This window comes from Lycium barbarum, chromosome 1 (assembly GCF_019175385.1).
Source record: "Lycium barbarum isolate Lr01 chromosome 1, ASM1917538v2, whole genome shotgun sequence".
Lineage (NCBI taxonomy): Eukaryota > Viridiplantae > Streptophyta > Magnoliopsida > Solanales > Solanaceae > Lycium > Lycium barbarum.
The window spans coordinates 164,244,058-164,255,940 of record NC_083337.1 but is presented as its reverse complement, the minus strand read 5'-3'; the positions used below and the strand labels follow the sequence as shown (position 1 = coordinate 164,255,940).

General features: G+C 30.1%; 1 protein-coding gene across 1 annotated transcript; it reads right to left on the bottom strand.

The window, feature by feature from the left end:
* Positions 1–731: 731 nt before the first annotated feature.
* LOC132604319 (fatty acyl-CoA reductase 3-like) lies at positions 732–11,299 on the bottom strand. The gene is made up of 10 exons (XM_060317777.1): positions 11,122–11,299; positions 10,622–10,725; positions 5,786–5,988; positions 5,601–5,701; positions 4,786–4,978; positions 4,478–4,639; positions 3,467–3,548; positions 2,373–2,648; positions 2,019–2,146; positions 732–1,902 (listed from the first exon to the last, which is right to left on the bottom strand). Exons 1-10 carry the CDS (start codon positions 11,198–11,200, stop codon positions 1,755–1,757), a joined length of 1,476 nt encoding a protein of 491 aa, XP_060173760.1. The 5' UTR covers positions 11,201–11,299; the 3' UTR covers positions 732–1,754.
* Positions 11,300–11,883: the final 584 nt, after the last annotated feature.

Below are 11,883 nucleotides of genomic sequence, written 5' to 3'. Positions count from 1 at the left end.
ATCTAATAGGAATAAATTATTATGCGTTAAGATGCTCAATTGGAACAAACAGAGATTTGAATGTCTAAATAAAACATGTTGACAAGTTTAAGCAAATTTCGATGTATTAATCCTTAATACTAACAATTCAATACTTGACAAAATTGGAGGATTAAGTTATATTGTTATTTTAATTATTCTAAAGTTTTGGCTAGGACCAACAAAATGTTGGTTAAATTATCTACACAAATTTGTAAACTTAGATCTACATTTTTTCTTTCAATTTTCCTTAAATTGGCAAATTAGCAATAGAAAATTTTAAATTTGCTCAATATGTAATGGATATAAATAGTCATATTGGGTCCGTGCTAGCACGGGCTTCAAATTATTTAGGGAAAATTTCATAAATGACTACATTTTGAGGGTTAAAAATCTGGCATAGCTACATTTTGCTGATTTACAGCTCGTAGCTACTTTTATGTTTGTTGTATTCAATTTTTTTTTCGCTGTATTCAATTTTTGTTTTCGCTGTATTCATGAATATGATGATTTTTTTCACTGTATTCAATTTTTGTTTTCGCTGTATTCATGAATATGATGATTTTTTTCACTGTATTCTTGAAATGAGTATCTGTATTCATAAACGAGCTCGCTGTATTAATGAATACAACAAGTAAAACTGAATACATAAAAATATAGATACATCAATAATTAACAAATACACCACTAAAAAAATGAATACAATAAAAAAATTTAACAAAAAAACTCAAAAATGTGAATACAATCGCCGTATTTATGAATACAATCACTAGTTCCGAACAGATCTGAAGACGATTTCCGGCCAGATCTGCCTGAAATTTCATAACAACAACAACAACCCTTATGCGCCACCGTGGTTGGCGGACGGAGCCGGATTCAGTGGAAGCAACACTAGTGGTCGGGGGCCAGATCTAGAGGCTCTCTTTAAGGCTACCATATTTAAATTTCAACATCCATTTTGGTTAATACATATCTCGAAGAATTGAGTGCCAAGCTGCAATCTTGGTCATCAATGGATTTTGGTTGCTCCGCTTTTCATGCTATATTAAAGCCTAGAATCCCTTCTAACAACATCATCATTCTACTTGCCTTATTTGTATCACTTAGCAACCAGTTGGGGGTTATATGAGTCCGTGGAAGAACATTAATTACTTCAATTACCCTTTTCCAATGACAGAAGGGAGAAGAGGGGAAAAAGGAGAGAAAATTGAGGGAGAAAAGAGATGGGCGAGAGAGAAGGAGAGAAAAGAGGGAAGAGAGCAGTGAAAGTGAGAAAGAGAAAGAGAAAGAGAGATGAGAGAGGTAGGTTGAAAGTGAATAATGTGATATGAGTATTCTACTTTATATATATATGTAGCTATAATTTGTATTTAACATATTATAATTAGCTATGAAATGTATTTATTTTAAATTATAGCTACTAAATATAAATATGTAGTAGAGTTAGTTATGCCATCTAGTTATCCCATTATTTAGTAGGGACATAAGTGCCAATGACCCGTTTATTTCTCGTCCAATCCACCCCACTCGGACCATTTAGAGGGTTGCACACTGAATTAGGCTCAGAGGCCCAATGACCTTAGCATATGGCTTAGTTACCTGAATTATTCTTACCTGAATTATTCAAAAACTATAAATCAGGAAAAGCACTCTTGGCAATTGACATCATTTTTGGGTGATCTTTTTTCACCTTTACAGCTATTCTGTAAAAAATTATTATAAAACTTATATGATCCCTAGAATAGGTACTTTACAACTCCAGGGATGTGAGTATACATTAAGTAATCTTCCCATTTGATGCAACGCGGGTCAAAATTGAGCACGTCATCCATGTTGATTTCCTTCATTGCCAATCGTAATCTTTCAGTATTAACATCATTGAAGCTGTAAAATATATACTTGACATTAATATTATTGGAGTATTAGTTATATATAACTATAATTGAAGAAAATACACTTGAAAAGACAGAAAATGTAGAAAAGTTATAACGCGTGCATACCTTCCATAGAAAAACACGTAGGGTTCGTACAATTCAGATAAACGCATAACCATATGCATCTTTCTTTCCATATACCTATAGGTTTTGTCAAAGCAATGGCATGACACTAGGTTCACAAACTTTAGCATCTGAAGCATTTAAAAATATGGGTTAGCATTATTGTTGCAATTGTAGCTTTAAAAAAAAAAACTAAATGTTCATTACACTCTGAAAGGGTCAATTTCGTCCACGTTCTAGTTAGAGATTATCATGTATGCATTATTCATATTGCATTACACAGAAAATTGCATATATAATTAAGGTACTAGAAAAGAAGAAAGTATCAAGGCGAAAAAAGTAATATGAAAAAGGTACCTTTAATAGTGGCACATAATGAGTTGAAATGTGTTTGCTAAAGCTAGCCATGCTGCTAAATGAACGCATAGGAGCCCTCACTTTGATAGTTTTCCCATCTTTGTTAACCCACGGATTTTGCATGAAGTAGTGAAACGAGAACAACACTATATTTGAAATTTTTAGAGGATCTCTTGAAGAAGAGCTGATATGATAAACAACTACTTCTTGAGAATGTTGATTTCCATGTGCTAAAGCTGCTGCAAGAATTGAGTTCACCACCATATCACCTGGAATCTGTAAAATAAGAAAAAGGAAGAAAGAAAATAATCAAAACCAAATTCTTGTGGTGCGATGGTAGGGCAACCCTCAATTAATGAGGACGTTTAGTCCCTAAGGGGTGTATTTGATGCTCATGGCGGAATGTTGGTCAAGGAGATGGACTAACAAGCTTCTATGCTAGCAAGTTTCTGAAAAAGAGCGGTATGACACATTATAAAAATTATATTTCCCACCGTAATTGGGGAGGAAAATTTGATGTTATATATGAAAAAGTACAAATTTATATAGTAAGCGCACTTTTGAATTCAATGTGGCGTGCGCAATCTTCACTGGCTCCTCTCCTCTCCCCGTTCTTTGGTCACTCAAATTCCCAAGTTCATGGTTAGACTAAGACGAATTTTACTATTAGAGTAACCCCACATTCATCTCATGCACATTGTGCCTCAAATGTTGTCTATCTATAAAATAATTTGCGGCTAATTAAATACATAGACAATCCTCTAAAGTTGTTAGTACAATTTTTTATTTAGATACTTCAACTGAGTCTGTTATTTATAAGACATTTAACCAATGTTTAAATTTTGTCTATTGAACACCTGATGTAAGAAATAAGGCAGGGGGGGGGGGGGGGGGGGGGTTGGGGTTACGGTGTGTTGAGAAGATCACGAGAAATTTTTAGGAGCTATTTATATATTTCATCTTTTTTAATTGTATAATTTTGTGATGATGTTGTGGGAATAGACACGACAAATTTTAAGTATCTAGTCATCTAGTTGAGACTAATAGCATCGTGCTAGTAAAGTTTAAATTATAGAATTAGAAAAATCACTTACCACATCAAGTTGTGAGTCAGGATCACCATAGAAGAAATTCAATATACCTTTTCCATAAGCCAAAATAAATGAATCCACCGTTCTGTTATTAGAAAATAATATGAGTAAGAGACGAAGATACAATGCTACATTACCTAAATTATATAATGGCAGTTTATTACGGCAATCATTGGTTACTGCTTATTCGCCAAGAAAAGGAACTTTAATCCCCTGAAGTGAACCATAATGAATATCGTAACAGAAAATTCAAAATGTTACATAATTTTTGTGTTTGTAATAATACTTTTTAGATACATTTAAGTAATAGAGAATTTTGATGTTTAAATATGAAAGTCAAATTTGTGTAACAAAAAAATATTGACCTATAGACTTAGTTAGTGACCAGTAATATCATATATATGAAAGACTAAACTGTTAAAGAGAACGTACTTTAAGTTACATAAATATGCTTCAACATGACCTATGCTCACCAACCTAGTCCGCCAGATGGGTGAGTTGGGCTAAGAATTTTTAACCCATTTTAGACCCGTGGCTATAAAATCCTTCAGCCTCCTGAGACTGGATCTGGTTGGCTCTTGAGGGCAAAAATTATAATAATTAATTAATTAATTTCAAACAAAAAGTATATAAATAAAGAAGATGAAGGAAAACTAAAGATGGTTTCTTGACTAGTGAAGGGCTTAGCTTTTTGGAAACTCTTTCGACGGGCTTGATCGGTTGGTTGGCTGAGCTGAGCTATTGAATTGGGCTGGGCTGAACCAACACGTTTTGATGACTCTAACCCTCATGGCCGAACTTAATTATTTTTCATGAGACTTTCTCGATAAAGGATAGTGACATGTCTCTAATCTTGGACATATGTTTGGTCGTTTACTATATTAAAGTGTGCGATCATCGCATATTCTCATTTGAAAACTTAAGATGATAGAAAGATCACATTTTAATTTGCGTAATTATGTAATCAATAAGCTAAAACAAACAGTAATACTATGTCTACCAGTATTCAGTTACCTCACTCCTTCAATCCATCCAGGAAACGGCTCCTTGTAGGTGCTAGTTATAATCGTTGGACGTATGATAACAACTTGTAGATTTTCCTTCAAATGTCCCAAAAGCATCTCTCCCATTGCTTTTGTGAAGGTATATGTGTTTTGCCACCCATGTAATCTTGCCCTAGTTAAGGACCACATATTTCAGTTAAATTTTATCCAGACGTTGTGAATTGACGAAAATAATAAACTTTAGAATTTGTTTGACCAAGGGATAAAAAGTAAATTTATCTCATATGCTATATATCATCAGGAGCATCTTGTAATAACCTTTGAATGCCAAGTTCTTTCATGGTTGTTGTTATTTCCTTTGATGTCGCATTTAGAGCTTCAAGTTCCTTAAATTTGTTTGCTATCACATCTCTTTCCACATCCATATCCAAATAAGAGATTTTGTTGAGAGTCTCACCCATAAGGAATGGTTTTTCTAATAAAACTCCTTTTCCTTTGCCGCAAACATAACCTATACAAAAAAGAGTTTAAGTTTTATACACCGACAATATAAGAAATATGTATGTAAGCAAATCACCAATAAAGTAATTATATGTAAATAATGATAATATGTATTGATTATTAACTTAACTAAAATTAGTAATTAACCTACTAAGTACACTGATTATACAAAAAATCTTTAGAGTGTCATATAAATACCTCAAATCCAAAAAGGAAAAACACAATTCACCTTTGAGACAACCTCATCAAATGTTGGATCTACATTGTATCAGACCACAGTGGGCCCATTTATCTCCTAAGGAGGAGTTTGGTTTCAAACAAACTAGTAGTTATAAGTGATTTTTTTAAAAGCAATATTGTATTTCATTGAAATAGTTTTTCTATTTTGTTATTTCTTTTATTTCTTTGTGACCAAGTAATTGAATAATAAATTGATTATAAAAATGTGATTAACTATACATATTAAGAAGTTATAATAACACAAATAAACTTTAAATAAAATATATAATGATTCTATTAAATATATTTAATGTCATTTTTAAAAAATTTACTTTTAAACACCTGTTTTGTTAAGCCGCCCTGATTAGCAGATTAAAATTAAAATGTAAGCAAATTGATAGCTATCAACTCACCGGTAGATACGTGAAGAAGCATTGTCAATTTTCCACAACTCTTGGCAAATCTGAGGACATTCATGGCACCAACCACGTTTACATTCATTGCAACATCATATCTATTCAAAGAGAATGTAACTGTGTAATTAGAGCGAAAAGAATAAAAGAATTGCAAGAATATATTTCCAATTTCATATCAGTACCTCTCATAAAAGTTGGTCGTTGCAGCTGAGTTTATTATTATATCTATTTCTTTGCACATTTCCTCTCTTAACTCGGAGTTTCTAATTCCCATATTCTCGTATGAAATGTCACCTGAAATTGCAAACACCTTCTCCTCCACGAGAGAGCAAAGGTTTACACTCATCTTTTCCCTTATAACGTTGAATAATTCAGACTTCATGACCTGTGTGAATTAGGAATGTCATATGAGTATGACCTGTGTAATTTAGGAGAGTCAAATGAGAAAGTTGGGTTGAATATATATGACGGATCAAAATGAGCTAAGTTAATAAATAGACGGGTTACTTGAGTTGAGATGATGAGTTGGATCAAAATGAGCTAAATAATGGGTCATAACCCAATCCCTCTGTTGGAAATAATAATTCAAAGTTGTAGGAAATCAAATTTGATTAGAATTTGGTATTTTAATTCATGTCTAGCTAAGATTTATTGTCAAATTAGTATAGGAATGATTTTTCCTGTTTTGAGTTAAAATAGGTTTCATATTATTATAAATAAGGGTGTTACTAGCTATTTTTATAACAAGAGAGAATAAGAGATATTTTAGAGATTCATAAAGTTTATCAATAAAATATTTTCCTTCACCCTCCCAACTCTTATCAAGTTTTTAATCTTTGTTAGTAATCTTATAGTAATTTGTGTAGTTAGTACTAGACGGCGTATGCCCGTGCTGCGCACGGGCCCAACACTTTGGATTATAGTGTATCTATGTGTATATAGTTGTGTTTGGATAGTGATAATATATATATATATATATATATATATATATATATTGATAATAAACATACATAAGTTTGTACTACTTTTATGGATATATATATTATATTCAAAATACGATTAATATAACATTGTAGTTTGTACTCCGCATCTAAAACTTTATTATATTCGTGTTTGCTACGAATACAAAGTCGGCAAAAATTTATTAATACTTTTTAAAAGAGAAGATTTGTTTAAAAGGAAACTATTTTCCTCTCTTTGAGATAAAACAATAGCAATATTTAAGCATCATGTGATACTTTCAATTTTAATTTGATTAATCTAAAGGTGTAAAATACTTATTATTTTTTATCAAATTTTTATTTGGATAATTCTAATTCAAATTATTAAATTAATTTTACATGCTTAAAACGAAACAAAGTAGAAATTGATTTTCTATTTAAACGAAGAAATACTATTTTTTAATTTTTAGTATTTACTTGTCATGTTGTCTTTTGCATGGTTTTTAAGGAAACGTCAATTAGAATTATAATTTGACTAAGTTACCTTATTCATTATTTGATTTTCATTTGATGTTAATCTCTTTTTACATTTATTAGAGTAAGAATAAAAATGAAAAAGTAATTAAATTCTATCTTATTTTAAAATATAAATATTTTAAGTATATTTATTTTAGTAAACATAACAAATAAATGACATGGCGGACTAGCAAATACAACAATTAAATATCTAGATTAAATCTCAAGCTAATATAAGAAAAGAAAGAAAATTGTATATATTTGGCTACTTAACCTTTTGAAGAAAAGCAATAATATGGGGTCCATGTTTTTTGCTGTGCAATAATTTCATCTGCTCCCACTAATGGGTTGATACACATGTGACAATGAATCCAATTTTCTATTGCTAATTTGCCAATTTAAGGAAAATTGAAAAAAAAAAAATATAGATCTAAGTTTACTCATTTGTGTAGATATTCTAACCAACATTTTGTAGGTCCTAGCCAAAACTTTAGAATAATGAAAATAATAATGTGACTTAATCCTCCAATTTTGTCAAGCATTGAATTGTTAGTATTAAGGATTAATACATCGAAACTCGCTTAAACTTGTCAACATGTTTCATTTAGACATTCAAATTTCTGTTTGTTCCAATTGGGTATCTTAATGCATAATAATTTATTCCTATTAGACACTTCGAACTTAAATTTTGACAATCTTTGTGCACGTATTATGAAATATTCATTACATAAGTAAATTTTAATTGTATGCATTACCCTTATCAACCTCAATTGGACATGCTCGATGAATTAACATTCTTTTTGAACAACTATAAAGCACTATGAATCTAACGTTCAAATTTCATTTTACCATTGCATAATAATAATAATAATAATAATAATAATTATTATTATTATTATTATTATTATTATTATTATTCATGAGGATGAGCCATTATGCATTATTGTCCTAAAGATCATTACTTCCAATTTCTTGCTCATAAACTGAAATTATAATTTTATAAGGATGAATTATTATACGTCGTTATGCTGAAGAGCTTACTTTTCATTTTTTCGGCTAAGTAGTTGAATTTATAACGGAGGAGTGAGTCTAACTCATTTTTGAAAAAAAACTAAGCCTGTAATTTATCTTAATGATAATAAAAAAGAATGTTAGCACGATACGATGATTATTTTTCAGTTCTTTGTTCATGATAAAATGATGCATAATTAAAAGTATTATTTAAGTAACTATAATGAAAAATACTACATTTAATTTCAGATCATGAGCGTATTTTTAGACTATCCTATCTAGATTTAGTTTTAAATTCTTTTACTGAAGTTTTTTTTATTTACGATTTATAGTTATGTATCAAATTAATTAGAATAAATAATTGCAGGGACCAAATAGTTAAAAAGAATATCACAGTATTATATTTGGTTATGCACAAAAAGCTTGTGAAAACTTAAATTTGTCAATATAATATTACATGGAATTTATTAATATTTTAAAAAGAGACAATTTACGTAAAAATAATTCCTTTCCCTTTCTTATTTGGGACAAAATAATATTAGTATTAACGATTATGAACTAATTTGAAAAATAATGCAAGCAATCCGTTATAACAGATGAAAAATTGATTTGATTAATTTTAAAATGTAAAAATATTATATTGTCAGTATTATAAATTGGACCCAAAGTAACACTTGTTTATCAAATTTTAATTTGGTAAGTTTGAAAAATAAATTAAAATTTTATTAGTTCATAATACATATTCTATTTAAATTTATAGCTAATCCTTCCGTTTCAATTCAAGTATCTTATTTTTATTTTTAGTATGCCATTCTTATTTGGTTCTTTAATTCAAATTTACATTGCATGTTTAAGACCATAAAATTCGAAGAGAGTTTAGGTATATTACATAATCCTTAATTTAATATTTATAAGATTTAAAAAAAATTCTGATTTTTTAAAATTCCATATCTAATTAAATGGAAACCCTTAAATTGAAATGAAGAATACTATTTTTCTATTTTAGTGAACCTATTATCTTTTTTTTTATTAGATATTTCACTACGTCCAGATAAAAAAAAGAGTCCATTTAACTATTTACACACCCCTTAAGAAACTACTCACTCAAAAAAAAAAAATGTAAATTGACTAACTATCCCTAATTAAATAGGCATTATGATTTGGTCACATAACACTTAATAGGGACAAATTTGAAAAGATAAGATTAATTATTTTTTTATTTAATAAGTGAATACTTTTTTTGACTAAAAAAAAGAGCTAAGTGAACATTTTTTTTTATCCGGAAAGAATAGTTTACTTTAATTGAAAGTAGCAAAATAAAACAATTAATTAGATTACAGTAGATGTCGTGCTAGTTTTTTTTAGTAAGAAAGAAAAAGAAATTGAATGGTCTTGATTCTTGAATCTAGTGGGGCCACGTTTAGACACCCACTTTTCAGAAATGACAGAGACTATTTGCTCCAACGGTCATCATCCCCACACATGGCAATGTGTACTTGTTGGAGGCACATGGGCTAAAAGAAAAAAATGACAGAAAATCTTGAGTCTACCCCCACTTTTTATTTTATTTGCGAAAATGTCACGACGAAAAAGTGAGCAAACTGACTCTTCTATATAGTTTTTTATTTGTGAAAATGCCATGACTAACGACGAAAAAGTGAGCAAACCGCTCTTCTATATAGTTATTAAAACCAAGCTAAGAAAGCTTTTTTCTCTTTATTAGGCTATATATAAAATACCCAACTACTCCTTCCGTCCCATATTAGTTGTCCATATGACTAAAACTATCCGTCCCGAATACTTGTCCATTTATGAAATCAAGATGAAATTAATTAAATGTTTCCTATTTTGACCTTAACATTAATTGTTTTTCAAAGTAACCAATACTAATTAAAGTGCAATTTATTGGAGAGAGATAAGGATAATATAGTAAAAGTGCACTTTCATATATAATTTCTTAAAGGGGTGTAAAGGAGAAAGTGGACAAGGTATATAGAACGGAAGGAGTAAAAAAAAGTTGACACATTTCTTTATTTAAAAATTATTTACATACTCCCTTCGTCCATGTTACTTGGCCACATTATGCAAAATCAAGGTAAAATTAATTAAATCTTTTTCATCTTACCCTTAATATTAAATGGTCTTGAAAAATATTCAATATTGATTAGAATGTATTTATTAGAGAAATAGGGATAAAGTAGTAAAATACATCTTTTATTTATGATTTCTTAAGGGGCATACAAAAGGGAAAGTGACCAAGTAATATGGGACGAAGGGACTAATTTATTCACAGGGTTGAATCCGAGACTCTATGGTTAAGAATGAAGGGATTTTGTCCATTCCACCGCAATATTTGGGAGTAATCCCTTTTTAGGTTGCTCAAACTCTAATATCTATTCCTTAGCCTAAAAGTACTAGGGGTATGTGTTTTATTATAAATGCGTGCATGATCATTGGCAACACAATCTTAAGCTCAGTTAGAATTCTTTTCAAATTTAATGACATTGACTTCCAAAACACATTTAAATTAAGGATTAATCTGGTCCTTACCTCATCAGTGAAGCGTTCTCTAGCGGAGTTGTTGTCCGAAGCTCTTATCAGAAGATAGAGCTTTTTCACATTTGGTTGAACACGAAGTATCTTCTCCACAAGTACTGCATACATTATAAAAACAAATGCAAATTTGTCAAATTGTTTACCAAGGAACTAGGGCTACAGGAATTAGGAATCAATATAATTTGGTACTCCGTTCCAAAATACTTGTCACGTACTGTTTTCCTGAGAGTCAAAATATATGAACTTTGACCATCATATTAAGATATATTTTTTCACTTTATTAATATGAGAAAATTACAACTTATAATAATTTTTGAATAGTTTTTGAACATATAATTTATAATTTAAAAATTAATCTACTTCAATTTAGCTTCGAAGACTAATCAAATTGACATGCAAGCTGGTCCGGACACTAGAATTATAAAAAAAAAAAAATCAAATTGACTCTCTGAAAGAGTATATATGAAAATATAGAAGAGAGAGAGAGAGAGTACGCTTTGCGAGGAAACCGGTGGCACCCGTAATGAGAAGAGTCTTGCCTTGGAGGAACTGGTGTATTGTACGTGATTCCATTGAGGAGAGCAACGGGCAGGTAAGTTTCTTGCTAAATTCAGGCAAATAAAAATATAAAAATGTAAGTGCTACTTGTTATTGATATGGATGCATGCACACATGTATTGATGTACCAATATATATAGAAGATTTACTAACTGATCTTTCAAATCGAATATATTTATTTCTCATTATTTTATGGTTTTTGTGTGGTTCGTTTTAGTGACAACATTTGTGAGCCGGCAATTGTAATTAATTCCTTCAATGCTATCGTATCCATATTGTCTATCTTCTACCCTATCTTCTCATATTGATATGGATGCGTGTACACACATGTCGTATTAATTTGAATGCCTTCTATTAATTGGGCTAAGTTTGATTTGTCCTCTGTTACCACGCAGTATTTATATCAATATTAGTATAACAGTAAGTGAAATGTATTTCTGACACACATTTCTTACTTAAGCATAGTTAAGAGATATACATGTTTGCTTTAATTTCTAACTGCTAAAATTAATTTACATAATCTCATATAGACATCAAGTGCAGATAAGTATTAATTAAGGGTAAATAATAATTCTTTGCAATTGATGTTAATTAAAATTAATGAATATAAAACACGTGTCTTTCATACACACATTGTTCTTAAGTGTATAAGTATGTTAGATCGCTTTGGCGTATGCATCGTGAGACCAAGAATTTTC

Excerpts from the sequence above, each read along its gene's own strand:
- LOC132604319 (XM_060317777.1), bottom strand. The coding sequence starts at position 11,200 with ATGGAATCACGTACAATACACCAGTTCCTCCAAGGCAAGACTCTTCTC. Across the intron at positions 2,147-2,372 it reads ATTATGTGCCACTATTAAAG|ATGCTAAAGTTTGTGAACCT; the intron begins GTACCTTTTTCA and ends TAAATGCTTCAG. Across the intron at positions 1,903-2,018 it reads TACGTGTTTTTCTATGGAAG|CTTCAATGATGTTAATACTG; the intron begins GTATGCACGCGT and ends TATATTTTACAG.